Source organism: Mus pahari, chromosome 15, assembly GCF_900095145.1.
Source record: "Mus pahari chromosome 15, PAHARI_EIJ_v1.1, whole genome shotgun sequence".
Lineage (NCBI taxonomy): Eukaryota > Metazoa > Chordata > Mammalia > Rodentia > Muridae > Mus > Mus pahari.
The window spans coordinates 27128304-27142393 of NC_034604.1; the positions used below are offsets into that span (position 1 = coordinate 27128304).

A 14090-nucleotide genomic window follows, 5' to 3' on the forward strand; every position below is an offset into this window, starting at 1 on the left:
TCTGACTCCCTCTTCTGGAGTGTCTGAAGATAGCTACAGTGTACTTACATATAATAAATAAATAAATCCTTTAAAAAAAAAAAAAAAAAAAAAAAAGGAAATGGGAACTAATATGACATCAGTCAGTATTGCTTCCTAATTGGGTTGACTGTTGTGTCTTCCACCCTTTGGTTGTTGTGTGATGTGGTGTTGTGTTCTGTGGTGTTGTGTTGTTTTGTTTTCTAGCTGGCTTTGCAGGTGGAAAGAGTAATGGAGTTATTCTGGGTAGGTCTGTAATCCCAGCACTCCAGGAGGCATAGGCAGGTGGACTTCTATGAGTTTAAGGCCAAGCCAACCAGAGCTACACAGGGAGACCTTGTTATACAATAACAACAGCAAAACCAAAACCACAGTTTGGTTGGACTTTTGGTAGGAGGTTCTTGGCCTGAGACATTCCTTATTCTGCTCCACCTGCCAGTTACCCTCTCTGCCTCATGAGATTATACTTTCCACACCAGGATTTCTGGGTTTGAGGTTTGTAGGGAGCATGGGTAGCAAACCCATGTTTGTTTTTACATTTGTTGTGGGTGTTTTCCTCCATGTACATGGGAGCTGCATTTTTGCCAGTGTTCAGCAGTCTGTTGGCTCCGTTGTGCCAGTCTGGGGACCATAGGCAGTGGTTGGGGTGATGCCCTCCGTGACCTCGCTGTGAATCTCAAGTTTAGGTTCCTACACTAGACTTGAGCTGCAGTGTCCACAACCACTGCTGTTCTTTTGGAGTGTCTGTCTACAGTGTAACCATCCCCTGGTCACAGCTCTGTGGTCCCCTCAGTGTCTGTCCTATGATGCCATGCCCAGGAAGGGTTAGTCTGTTCCTTGCGCTGGCTGCTGACCCAGGCTGGGCAGAAGTGGCCCAGAACTACTTGGCAGTTCTTGCTGGTGTTCTGCCTCGTGGAGGACTTTGGACATCTCTCCTGAGTTTATTTATTTCCTCTTTACTTCCTAACCCTTCTTTTCAGCACTTTCTAGCTGTTTTACCATTCTCTTTGTGTTTCTGATGTTTTTGTTTTCTTTCTCTGAGTCTACTCATCCTTCCCCACCCTCTACCCCCCTTTTTAAACAAGAGGCATGGAACCCAGGCTAGACTCCACCTTGCTATGTAGCTGAAAATGGCTTTGAGCTCCTGCTGCTCTGGTATGTGCCTCTAGAGTGTCTGGATTACAAGGGAGTCTCATTACTCAGGCCGAGTCTGTTATTTCTTGTCCTGATTCTTTCCCTTCACTGAGTTACAGCTTCTAATGTGCCATTCTTGTTGTGATTAACATAAGGGTATTACAATAGAGAGATAGAGTATTGAACATTAATTTTTGTTATTTAAATTTTGTTTTACCTTTTGATTTAAACTGTTCTTTCCATAATTAAAATCATTAAAAGCATGCTATTGTGAGAACTTAACCTGAGCTGCTGTGCCCAGGGAAGACTTGAAACCATGTTTCCTTTCTCCTCTTACTTCTCCTTCATCAGCAAATTCTGGACTCGAAACCGGCCAGGTGATAAAATGCGAGATCGATATAATCTGAACCTTTTGCCTGGCATGTCAGAAGATGGAGTAGAATATGGTAAGATCTGCGGATTTCTCCCTTGAAGGCTCATAATGTTCCATTATAAACATTAAGTATTAAGAGACTTGTGCAAACTAATTTGGGACAAGGGATGTGGCTAAGTGGTCCAGTACTTTCCTGGCATGCTTGCTGCTCTCTCTGTTCTCAATCCTAACACCAAATAATTCAGGGCTTTTTGGCCTCAGAAATCTATCTGCTTCTGCCTCCTAAGTACTGGTATTAAAGATTTATACCAGCTCACCCAGTTGGTTTTTCTTTCATTTGTTTGGCCTTGTTGAGGCTATTTGTTTGTTTATTATTTATGGCTTTTTTTGGAGGACACAGTATCACTGTATATTCTTGGCTGATGTAATTTGCTGTTTCTATATAGTTTATGCTGGCCTTGAACTCATGGAGCTCCTCCAACTTAGATCATTTGAATGTTGTAATTAAAGGCACGTGCTACTGCCCCCAGTGATGTTACTTATGTTAATAAAGCAGCATCGTTTTGTAGGACCCACTATGAAAGTCTCTGTTGATGATGGGTGTATTATTTGTAGATGACCTGGAGCCTAATAGCCTGGCAGTGATCCCAGGGATGGGAATACCAGAACAACTGAAGTTAGCTATGGAGCAGGAACAGATGGGTAAGGGCAGCTACAGTTACACATTTAATTTCTGTACGTTTTTGTAGACCTCTGTCTTATTTCCATGGTTAATTAACTTGTTAATAAATAGTGTTGAAATGCTTATATGGTTTGTGTTGAGAATTGTGAATAAAAATGATTAAATCTATGTAATGTTTAAAAATTATGTTTCCAACAATTGGTTCATTTGATAAGTGGCTACGTTTTTTTTTTGTTTAAAGGAATAACTAGTTCTTTGTATGGTTTCAGGGAAAGATGAATCAAGTGAAATTGAAATGACAATTCCAGGCTTGGATTGGGGAATGGAGGAAGTAATGCAAAAGGATCAGAAAAAAGTCCCTCAGAAGAAAGTCCCCTATGCGAAGCCCATTCCCGCTCAGTTCCAGCAGGTCTGTCAGTAGCAGGGACTGCCTCACCCATTCCCGCTCAGTTCTAGCAGGTCTGTCAGTAGCAGGGACTGCCTCATCCTTGGGCTGAGACTGCGCGGTTCCCTTAACAGATGCTCAGAAACTGTTGTGTTTGGAGAGTTGCAGCCAGCCCTCTTGGGACCGGACCACCTTCCCATGTTTTTCTCTTTAGACATATGTCCCACTGGCTGCTGTAAAGTTGAATACAGTGGTATCAGCTTTCCCTATGTCTTTTTCTATTGTTGCTTAATTTTAATCATTTACGTTGTCAGAGGGAAGAGAAAAAGTCAGCAGGCAGAGTCTGTTGGCTGTCATATATATTGTCTGTCTTCTGCTTCATTACTACAAATAGTCACTGGAATTCTTGGTAACCACAATATCTAGCAATGCTCCAGTCAGCTTTCTGTCTCTGTCACACATAGCCAAGTTAACGGGCGAAGCTGAGGGGAGGTCTGTTTGGCTCATAGCCTCAGGAGGCCACTGGTTGCTTGGCTCTGTCTCTTTGGTCTATAGCATGAGAGAGCACATTGAGTCTCGGGACCCCTTCAAGGGCACAACCCCAAGGTCTGGCTCACTCCTTCCAGCCTTCATCATATGACCTTTTGTGTAGCTTTCAAAAGTGTAGTAACTTCTAATTACTAGTACACCTACCCCACTCTATTCTTACATCACTATCTTACTTCACTTTAGAAGTGAAGGCTGTTTAGCCGTGTAGATGATGGTGTTAGAAAAGTTTTTTCAACCTATCATAATTTTCATGCTTCTGTTAAATGTAATTTTCTCTTGTTCTCCCTAAGGCCTGGATGCAAAATAAAGTTCCAATTCCTGCTCCAAACGAGGTACTAAATGACAGGAAAGAGGATATTAAATTAGAAGAGAAGAAAAAAACACAAGCAGAAATTGAGCAAGAAATGGCCACATTACAGTATACCAATCCACAGCTTTTAGAGGTGTGTGAGCCAGGAAAGTCCACACAGATCTTTGATGATCTTTCTACCACCTTTATTGTTGTTTGTAAATGATGCTTTCTTATTTTGGGTGCACATGCTGTGTGTGTGTGCGCGCGCGCGCGCGCGTGTGCGTGTGTGCGTGCGTGCGTGTGTGGGAGTCAGAAGGTAATGCAGCAGTGTTCTTTGAGGGCTCTATACTGATTTTTTTTTTTTTTTTTTTCCTTTTTAGCAACTTAAAATTGAAAGGCTTGCACAGAAACAGGCAGATCAGATCCAGCCTCCTCCCTCATCTGGTACCCCTCTCCTCGGACCTCAGCCCTTTTCCAGTCAAGGTCCCATATCTCAGATTCCTCAAGGTTTTCAGCAGCCTCATCCGTCTCAGCAGATGCCATTGGTGCCTCAAATGGGGCCTCCAGGTCCGCAGGGCCAGTTCAGAGCCCCTGGACCCCAAGGACAAATGGGACCACAAGGCCCTCCAATGCATCAAGGAGGTGGGGGCCCACAAGGATTCATGGGACCACAAGGACCCCAGGGCCCTCCCCAGGGACTGCCACGGCCTCAAGACATGCACGGTCCACAAGGAATGCAGAGGCACCCTGGACCTCATGGCCCTTTGGGTCCTCAAGGGCCACCCGGACCTCAAGGTAGTTCTGGTCCTCAAGGTCATATGGGCCCTCAGGGCCCACCAGGACCACAGGGTCACATTGGCCCCCAAGGCCCTCCTGCTCCTCAGGGTCACATGGGCCCACAGGGTCCTCCTGGTACTCAAGGAATGCAGGGACCACCTGGTCCCAGAGGAATGCAAGGCCCTCCCCATCCTCATGGGATACAGGGGGGCCCAGCGTCTCAAGGGATCCAGGGACCTCTGATGGGACTGAATCCAAGAGGCATGCAGGGACCTCCAGGACCTCGGGAGAATCAGGGCCCTGCTCCTCAAGGGTTAATGATTGGCCACCCACCTCAAGAGATGAGAGGACCACATCCTCCAAGTGGATTGCTGGGACATGGCCCTCAGGAAATGAGAGGTCCTCAGGAGATGCGGGGCATGCAGGGCCCCCCACCACAGGGCTCAATGTTGGGCCCTCCCCAGGAACTTCGAGGACCTTCAGGTTCACAAGGGCAGCAGGGGCCACCCCAGGGCTCTTTAGGACCTCCACCCCAGGGTGGCATGCAAGGACCCCCTGGACCTCAGGGACAGCAGAACCCGGCAAGAGGGCCACATCCATCTCAAGGGCCAATACCGTTCCAGCAGCAGAAAGCACCTCTGCTAGGTGATGGGCCCCGGGCCCCCTTCAATCAGGTATCTTTTTTTTTTTTTTTTCCAACTTGTACATATTAACATGTGGGCCTGGACTCTCTGTAGAGTACTGATAAGGATGTGGAGAAGCGGGTCCAGCTGGGTCTAACTGCTCTTTAAGTATCAGCCCAGGCTAACAGCAGTGGTGTTCTGCCTGGAAGAACATGGCGAGACCAAGATGGAGAGCTAACCACACACCATCAGTAAATAGAATTCCGTGTGTCTTTACACATGATTACTCTTCACAGAGATTCTTCCAGAAAAGATCAGCTTTCAGTGGCATACAGTTCCTTGTGCCAGGGCTCCCTAAGAATGTGCCATGCTCTAAGGAGGGAGCGTGCTAGATTGTGAACAGTTCCACAACTGTCATAGTCTCTTCTGTGGACTTTTTAGCCTGGTTGTTCCATGGGTCTGCAAGTAAGCAGCCGGCCTTTAACATTTCTGTCCACGTCCCTTTAAAGTATTCTAGAAATCTAAATTAATTAATAATGTGCATGTGTGTTTACGGGCCCACAGCAAGTATATGGGGTCAGAGGACTATTTGTAGAAATTGATTCTGTCCTACCAGTTGGACCTCAGGACTCTTAATTCAGGTCGTTAGTCATGGCAGCAGGTGCCTCTCAGTCACTCCACTAGTTGTTGTTTTAATTACACTTATTTATATCTGTTTACTGTCTGTCACACACACACACCACTTTTAAAGCTGGCGTGGGGGTGTTAAGGGTACTGTAAACTAGCCACTTTCCTGGTTTCCTGGTTTCATTTCGGTGGATACCCTGACAGTAAAACTCATTGCAGACCAGGGCACTCAAATACTGGCCGTGTGCGGGAGCTTCTGCTCAGGCTGTTCTCTGCTGTCACATCATTATGTGCAGGAGCAGGAGGGTGTAGCACATTTGACAGAATGCTTTGCTAGCATGTGTGGCATCTTGGGTTCAGTCTCTGGTACTGCATAAAACTGGATATGGTGGTGCACGCTGGCTTGAGGCAGAAGAATCTAGAGTTTAAGGTCACCCTTGACCACGTGTCAGAAAACCATACCCCACACGTATGTATGTATGTACGTACATGCGAATGTGTATGTATGTATGTATGTATATGTATTTTGTGAGACAGGGTCCTACTGTGTAACTCTAGTTGGCCTGGGAGCTTGCTGTTTAGCCTAGGCTGGTTTCAAACTTGGAGAGATCCCCCTGCCTCTGCCTCCCAAATGCAGGGATGGCAGGTATCCATAAGCATGCCCAGTCCCCACATTTTAAAGTTAAAAGCAGGGTTTATATGAAGGAGTATTTGCTGGGTAGTTCTCTGGTCCTTTCCAGATCTTCAAGAAGTCCTGCTCCTCTGACTGCTTTGGTACTTGAGAGATTGTGCAAGGAGAGTTTTAAGTTCTTTGGGGATAAACGACACAAGAGAGCTCAGGCAGGGACTGGGTTGAATAGCGTCTGGTTGTGAGGTGATGGCTCTGAAGTTCTTAGTTCTGGTGTCATTTTCACTGGTTTACTTCAGTGGAATCTGCGTGTTAAAATAGCAACAGGGAAGATATTGTTAAGAACTGTCCAGGTCCTCTAGGAGGAACAACAATATGAACTAACTAGTAACCCCAGAGCTCCCTGGGACTAAACCACCAACCAAAGAAAACACATGGTAGGACCCATGGCTCTAGTAGCAGAGGATGGCCTAGTTGGTCATCAATGGGAGGAGAGGCTCTTGGTCCTGTGAAGGTTCTGTGCCACAGTATAGGTGAATGCCAGGGCCAGGAAATGAGAGTGGGTGGGTTGGGGAGCAGGGGAAGCAGGGAGAGGAGAGGGGATTTTTGGAGGGGAAACTAGGAAAGGGGATAACATTTGAATTGTAAATAACAAAAATATCTAATAAAAAAAAACCTGTCCAGGGCTCAGCAAAGCAGTATAGACATTTCTGCCATTGAGGCTGGAGCAATAGCTCAGTGGATAAGAGCACTGCCTGTACAGGCACGAGGGAGGACTCAAGGTTGAATCTCCTGCACCCACATTAAAAAGCAGGGCATGGCCACATTAAAAAGCAGCACTGTGGGGCAAGAGACGGGAGGGTCCCTGCTAGCCTATTGCTAGGTTCAGTGAGAGAGCTTACAGTAATGAAGTGAAGAGAGCCGGAACGAGACATCTGACGTTCTCTGACCTCTGCATGTTGCCTGTGCACTAAATAAGCCAAAGCCCCAGAGAATTCTGGCTTTGGATTATTTAAGGCATTTTTCTCCCTGTTTTTTGTTTTGTTTTGTTTTGATTTTTTTGTTTTTGTTTTGTTTTTTCAAGACAGGGTTTCTCTGTGTAGCCCTGGCTGTCCTAGAACTCACTCTGTAGACCAGGCTGGCCTCAAACTCAGAAATCTGCCTGCCTCTGCCTCCCAAGTGCTGGGATTGATTTCTAATAGACTTATCATATAACCCGGGCTAGCCTTAAACTCTCAGTCCTCCTGTTTCAGCCTCCTGAGTTCGGGGTTTATAGGCCTGTATCGTCAAACCTCCTCTAATGGCCATTTTCATTAATTTTTGTGGGTGGGGCATATTTGTAATGATACACTTGTGAAGTCCTGAGATCCAGTTCAGGCAGTCAGACTTACTGAGACACTGTACTGGCAGGTTTTTTTGTTTGTTTGTTTGTTTTTTGTTTTGTTGTTTTTTGTTTTTTGTTTTTTTGGTTTTTCGAGACAGGGTTTCTCTGTGTAGCCCTGGCTGTCCTGGTGCACTGGCAGTTTTGACTGTCAGTTCTACTCATGTGAGTAGTTTGAGACATGAAAATAATTTTATATTGATGTTTGAATCTGTGTTAATCTAATACCAAGACACAGACAGACAGACAGACAGACAGACAGACACACACACACACACACACACACACACACACACACACACGCATACACTGGCTCAGTGGTTAACAGCATTACTTATCTGCACAGTGGCTCACAGCCTTATATAATTCCAGTGTCAGGGCATCTGATACCCTCCTCTGACCTCCATGGGTACTGGGTGTGAATGTAGCACTCATGCATACATGCAGTCAAAACAATATACAGAAAATCAAATAAATCTTTTTTTTTTTTTAAAGCCAGATACAATGGTACACATCTATAATCCCAACCCAGCACCGCTGCTGCTAGATGTGGGATGGAGACAAGAATTGGCCAGAAGCTCAGGGTCACCCGCTTACATTGTAATGAAGTCTTACATTGAAGACACAAATGAGAGAGATGGTGCCTCAGCTCCTGAAAGTTGTCCTCTTAGCTCTGCATGTACACGTGGGCGCCCCTCCCATAAGTAAAGATGTAGTCCTAGAACGCTCCGTTCTGATGTAACTCTGAGAGGGTCGCTCACAGTGTCACAGCATGACAGTTAAAGCTGCCTACCCAGTAGAGGCTCCTTCTCTGTTAGGAGCTAGCCCTCTGCAAGAGCCATGGTGCTACATTGTGATTCTTGACTTTCTCCTATGCTCTCCCTTGACATTACAAGAACAGGTCTGGCTTTAATTGAAAGCTATAGAAATGTTTCTTCCTTTGCTTATGGCAGAGAAGTAACTCATTTCCTGCAGTTTAGAATCGTGTCTGTCTGGCTCTGCGTGTTTTGTGTGTGTACAGCTGTGTGCACGCCACAGTGTACATGTGACTATCAGAGGGGAACTGTGGGTATTGATCCTTGTCTTCCACCTTGTTGGAGTCAATGACAAGTGAGCTGACCTTTGAGCTTCCAGGGCATCTCCTGTCTGCACCTTGCATCTCGCCATAAGTACACTGGGATTACAGACTTGTGCTGTTTCATCTGATGGTCCTTGTGTACCAGGGAATTCAAACTCTTATCTGGTTTTTATGCTAGCATTCTATCTGCGAAGCTATCGTATTGCCCCAGCGCACTTAAGGGGAATTTTGTTTTAATGTCACTAGCTAAATGCTTAATCTTAGCAGCTTTGGGGCAGTCTTTCATGTGTTACAGTTGCACAGAGCATCTGCCCGTGGTCTCACACCCATCTTTACATGTGTCTTCTCAGGAAGGACAAAGTACAGGTCCCCCACCCTTGATACCAGGACTAGGACAGCAGGGGGGACAAGGCCGCATCCCTCCTCTGAACCCTGGACAAGGACCTGGCCCTAACAAAGGTAAATATATGCTTGCTGAGGAAGGTTTGTATTCTGCCACTGTCATGTACATTTTACCGTAAATGGTTTTGTTGGTAATTGACACAGTAGTATTGGAACTGCTGGGAAAACTGCTTTGTCTTTTGTTGTCATAGGTAATGTTTCCTTAGGCAGTGATGCTGGCCAGAGGAAATGAGTTCCACACCACCAGAGACTGGTAGTGAAACCACTGAGCAACCCTGGCACTTGTGTCTGCCTCAGGCCAGCACAGCCCACACTGGAATGGGAAATGATCCTGTGCCTGTGGGATGCAGGTGCATGCTTCTGGCCTTCCGAAGAGCAGAATCGCCTCTGCTTTAAGCTCCTTGATAGTGTAGAGGATACAGGATCTTAACGGTGTTCTTAGAATTATCAGGATTACCGTAATTATTATACCAGTTAGTGCTGTGTTGGATTCTTTAACTGTATACATTGTTAGGCAGCATTTGTAAAGAAGAAAGCAATGTACTGATACTGTGAAGCAACAATAAGGACTGTCAGCATTTAGGGAATGTGGTTATTTGAAGGTTATGATTTAAGCAGAGCTCTGCTTGAGCTAACAGTGAGCCCTTGCTCCCAGGTAGGCCCAGTTGGAGTAAAGGATAAGGGCCGGCAGGAGAGCTAGCTGGAAGAACTAGAGGGACCGTGAGCAGGAGTGAGGAAGTGCATGGGTCCTTAAGGAAAGGCAAAGCACTAGCACACAGGGCACTGTTGGGCACTGTTGGGCACTGTACTTCACAGTGCTGAATACCTGTATTCCTAACTGGCAAAGCCCACCGCACCATGTGGGGCATGCTGGGCTTATTTGTCCCATCCTGTTGGATTAAGAGAAGTCAGCCAGCCCTAGGAGTTTAGACATTTAAAGCTCAGCTTTGAACCTATGTGAGATATTAGAGGCAGGAAAGGGCAGGGGTTCTGAGAGCTTTTATTTCTGTTCCTATTACATAGAAGTGGTAGTGTTAGATACACAGAAGGATGTGCAAGAGAGAAAGAAAGTGGAGAGTCTTCTCAGAGGCTTGGGGTTTCCCCTTGGGAAGGGGCTGTGTTCTTCACTAGGTCCTTTCACTAATGAATGAAGTGGCCTCTCCTCTGCCACATTGCGTGTATCTCCGCTTGTTCCTGCTCGTCTTGCTCTCTCCCCCTCTCCCTTTCTCCTTCCTTCTGCCCACCCGTCCGGCTTCCTTTCCTCCCCTCTTTCTCCTAGGGACCAAAGGGAGAAGGGAGAGACATGCAGTGGCCTACCATCCCCTCCTGGATTAGTTGCCACCACCAGCACATCACCGTTTGTAGTGGTAGGTTTCTTTCCTTGGAGAAAGTTGACAGGCTACCTTTAACCCGAGCTGGTGAGATGAGATTTGTAGGTTCCTCCAGTTAGCTGAACATGTGTGGGTTCCTCCAGTTAGCTGTCACCAGGAGTCACACTAAGTTCCGGCACCTGAAGTTGGAGAAGCAGCTGTTTTAGCTAGGGTTTCTAGTGCTGTGATAAAATATCATGACAAAAGCAACCTGGGGTTTCTTTTACCTTACAGCTTATAAATCCATTGCCCAAGGGAGTCAGGGCAGGAACCTTGAGGCGGAATTTGGTGCAGAGGCCATGGAGGAGTGCTGCCTACTGGTTTGCTCTCCATAACTTGCTCAGCCCGCTTTCACACACAGCCTAGAACCACCAGCCCAGGGGTGACACCACCCACAGTGAACTGGGCCCTCCTGTATCAGTCATCAATCAAGCACCACAGGCTTACCCCACAGGACAGTCTAGTGGGGACATTTTCTCATTCAAGATTCCTTCTTTCAAAATGACTGTAGCTGTTCCAAGTTAACACAGCACTAACCAGGACAGCTGTAAGAACACACAGTATTGGGGGCTTGCCTATTAGGGAAGTAGAACCCAATCTTTGCAAACTGCTAAAGAAAGGACAGATGTGCTCAAGTCCAGAGAGGCTTTCTGACATCACAGTCTTATGCTGAGATTTCCAAGTTTCAGTCCATGTGGAGAGGAGGAGTTGAAGTGGCTGGGGAGATAAGAAGTGATGAGAAGTGAAAGGGTGGAAGTTTGTGGGGTGAGGGGGGATCAGCAGCAAAAGGCACGAGCTGGCTGAGCAGAGGGAGGGGTTTAATTTTCAAATGTAGTTTTAAAAGCAAGAGTGTCCTTTTGTATTTTACTTCATTTTAACTTATTATTTATATGCAGGCTGGTGGTTGTTTGAGGCAAGGCCTTGCTGTAAAGCACTGGCTAGCAGCTTTGAACTCTTGGTAATCTTCTGGTCTTGGCGTTCTGAGAGCTGAGATCACAGGCACTCACCACCATGCCTTGCTTGTGCCTTCCTTAAATGTTGGTTTAAATGTTGGCAGAGATTAGTATTAAAGTCTCGAGTGAAATTCCTGTCTGCAAAAAAATTGCTAATAATAGCATATTTGAGGCACGTCATTTCCAGAGAAAGCAAAAAACCCCAAGGTTGAAGGCTAGCAGGATCCATGGTTCTGTGAGCCTTAGAGAAGAATGTGCTAAGAAGATTCCTAAAGTGTGATGTGGCATGAAGCTAAACAGGCCAGGGGCTAACAGGGTAGATAGTGGGTGGCAGCAGCATAGACCTGGTGCAGGTGGCTTTGTGGCCCTTCCATGAGCTGTGGTGTGTGTGTGTGTGTGTGTTTAAATTTTATTTTTATTTTATATATCCCTGGCTTCCCTGAAACTTTCTCTGTAGGCTGGTCTCAAACTCTTAGAGAAATCCATCTCCCCTTGCCTCCCCAGTGCTAGAATGAAAGGCATATGTCACTACCCCTGGCTGTGGTGAGTTCTTGATATCACAGCCTCACAGTTTTCACTTCACACCCTGCAGCCTGAAGCCTGACTTCTCAAGTGTCTCTTGGGTATCTACCTTGTGAAATCGCAGGAGATACAGGGGCAGAGCAGGAAAAGACCAATATCATTCTAAGTAGTTTGATTCTGTTTTCAATCTGTGCCTAAGAAGTGGACACTCCTTAGAGATTAGTGATTTTCCCTAGGTCAAGTTACAAAGCTAAGAGCTGCACGCCAAAACCCATGGTTTCCCCATTATATGATGGCTTGGGATGTTTATCTTCTAAATGTGCTGAGAACCCAGGAGGGAAAGCATTATAGAGCACAGCACGCCCTGGAATTGACAGATATTGTAGAGCAGGCCTGTACAGCAGGCCTCATGGAAGCCATATTAACAGTCAGCTTTGTTTCTTGTAGGTGACACTCGAGGTCCTCCCAACCATCACCTGGGCCCCATGTCAGAGAGGCGGCACGAGCAGAGTGGTGGCCCTGAGCATGGTCCTGACAGGGGACCTTTCCGGGGTGGCCAGGACTGCAGGGGTCCTCCTGACAGGCGTGGCTCTCACCCTGATTTCCCTGATGACTTCAGACCAGATGACTTCCATCCTGACAAGCGCTTTGGACACCGGTTACGGGAATTTGAGGGACGAGGAGGACCCTTACCACAAGAAGAGAAGTGGAGGCGAGGGGGTCCTGGACCTCCCTTCCCACCTGATCACAGGGAATTCAATGAGGGGGATGGCCGGGGTGCAGCCCGAGGCCCCCCAGGGGCATGGGAAGGCCGCAGACCTGGAGATGACCGCTATCCCCGGGATCCTGATGACCCGCGATTTCGAGGGCGCAGGGAAGAAAGGTAGGAAAGTGAATTCCTTGGGTTCTCTGCATTTTCCTTAGCCTCACTGCAAAGATGTTTTCCTTTTTGCAGGGGAAAGTACTGCATTGATTGATCTCTGCCTTCTGTGGGTCAGCATTTAAACTTGAAAGTTATGTTATATGTTATAAGCTCTCTGTTACTTTTGTATTTGAGGCCTTTTTCTTTCAAGTTGTTTGCTGTACTCCAGGCTATCCCCGAATTCCCAGTCCTCGTCTCTGCCTCGTTTCTGTGTGTGGTGTATACGCATGTCTTGGATGCCATTTACAGTGTCCAGGCTCACCTTATTTAGATAATAATATCTGAGCCAGATACTATAATTGAGCATACAGAACTGTAAAATAGGCCTAAAGGTCTAAACAGAGTCAGATCAAAATAAGCATCATCTTCCTTTTAAACTCAGGTCAGGCTTGAATTGCCAGCCCTGCGGATGTAAAAAGAACAGAAGCAATGTGGAGGAAGAGAAGCAGGAGTTGGTATAATTTAAATAAGCAGGGATAGTAGTCTTTGAGTGTATAAGAATTGACATCTGCACAGTGTTCGGTGATTTCTTGAATCTTTGCATTTATGCAAACCTCACATTTTGTGGTCTTCATTTATGTTTTTGTCTAGATTTCGGCCTAGACCCCGTGCAGGCACACATTGGTGCTCCTCTGGACCTGCCTTCCCACCACCCACCCACCCACCGTAACAGCACTGTGCTGCTAGCTGTGGCCCCCTTTGTTAGAGCGTTTCCTCCTACAGAGCTTGGTGTTTCCCCTTTGTTTGTGTATTGGGTTTTTTCAAGCAGGGTTTCTCTGTGTAGCCCTGGCTGTCCTGGAACTTGCTCTGTAGAGCAGCCAGGCCTCGAACTCAGAGATCTGCCTGCCTCTGCCTCACGAGCTAGGGGATTAAAGGCATGCCTGGCAGCTTTGTGCATTTTACCATACTTTTTGGACATTCTTTCACTGTGAATTATATAGTCATCCCTGATAGATGAGGGTGCTAGTTTAAGAGGACCCTTAGACATAAAAGATAGATAGTTCCTTGTATAAAGAGGCATAGTGTTTGTATATAACATATACTTCCTGATATGTTCTTTAAAACATCTCTATATACTTACAGTACTTCATACAATATACATTTATACAAGTATTTATTGTGTGTTATCTTCGTGTGTTGTGTGTACATGTAGTGTATGTACATGTTTTTGTGGGTGCACTTATATGTGGAGGTCAGGGGTTGAATCAGATATCTTTGTCAATCACTTACAGTGTCTCTTACTGAACTTACTGTGTGTCTTCAGTCTAACTAGGCTGTCTGGTTAGTAATCTCCTAGAATCTTCTTATGTCTGTGTCCCCAGATCTGAGGTTATAGACACATAGTGTTGTGCCCTGATGTTCACATGTGTGTGG

At 46.2% G+C, this 14090-nt stretch overlaps 1 protein-coding gene across 1 annotated transcript in view; it reads left to right on the plus strand.

Moving 5' to 3' along the window:
- The window catches only part of Wdr33 (WD repeat domain 33), a 111424-nt gene that overhangs the window by 89487 nt on the left and 7847 nt on the right, over positions 1-14090 (plus strand). Inside the window, exons 12-18 of the mRNA XM_021214212.1 lie at positions 1504-1598; positions 2141-2227; positions 2477-2616; positions 3432-3584; positions 3814-4884; positions 8898-9006; positions 12242-12677. Coding sequence (XP_021069871.1) covers positions 1504-1598; positions 2141-2227; positions 2477-2616; positions 3432-3584; positions 3814-4884; positions 8898-9006; positions 12242-12677 — 2091 coding nt within the window. The remainder of the gene's footprint in view (positions 1-1503; positions 1599-2140; positions 2228-2476; positions 2617-3431; positions 3585-3813; positions 4885-8897; positions 9007-12241; positions 12678-14090) is intronic.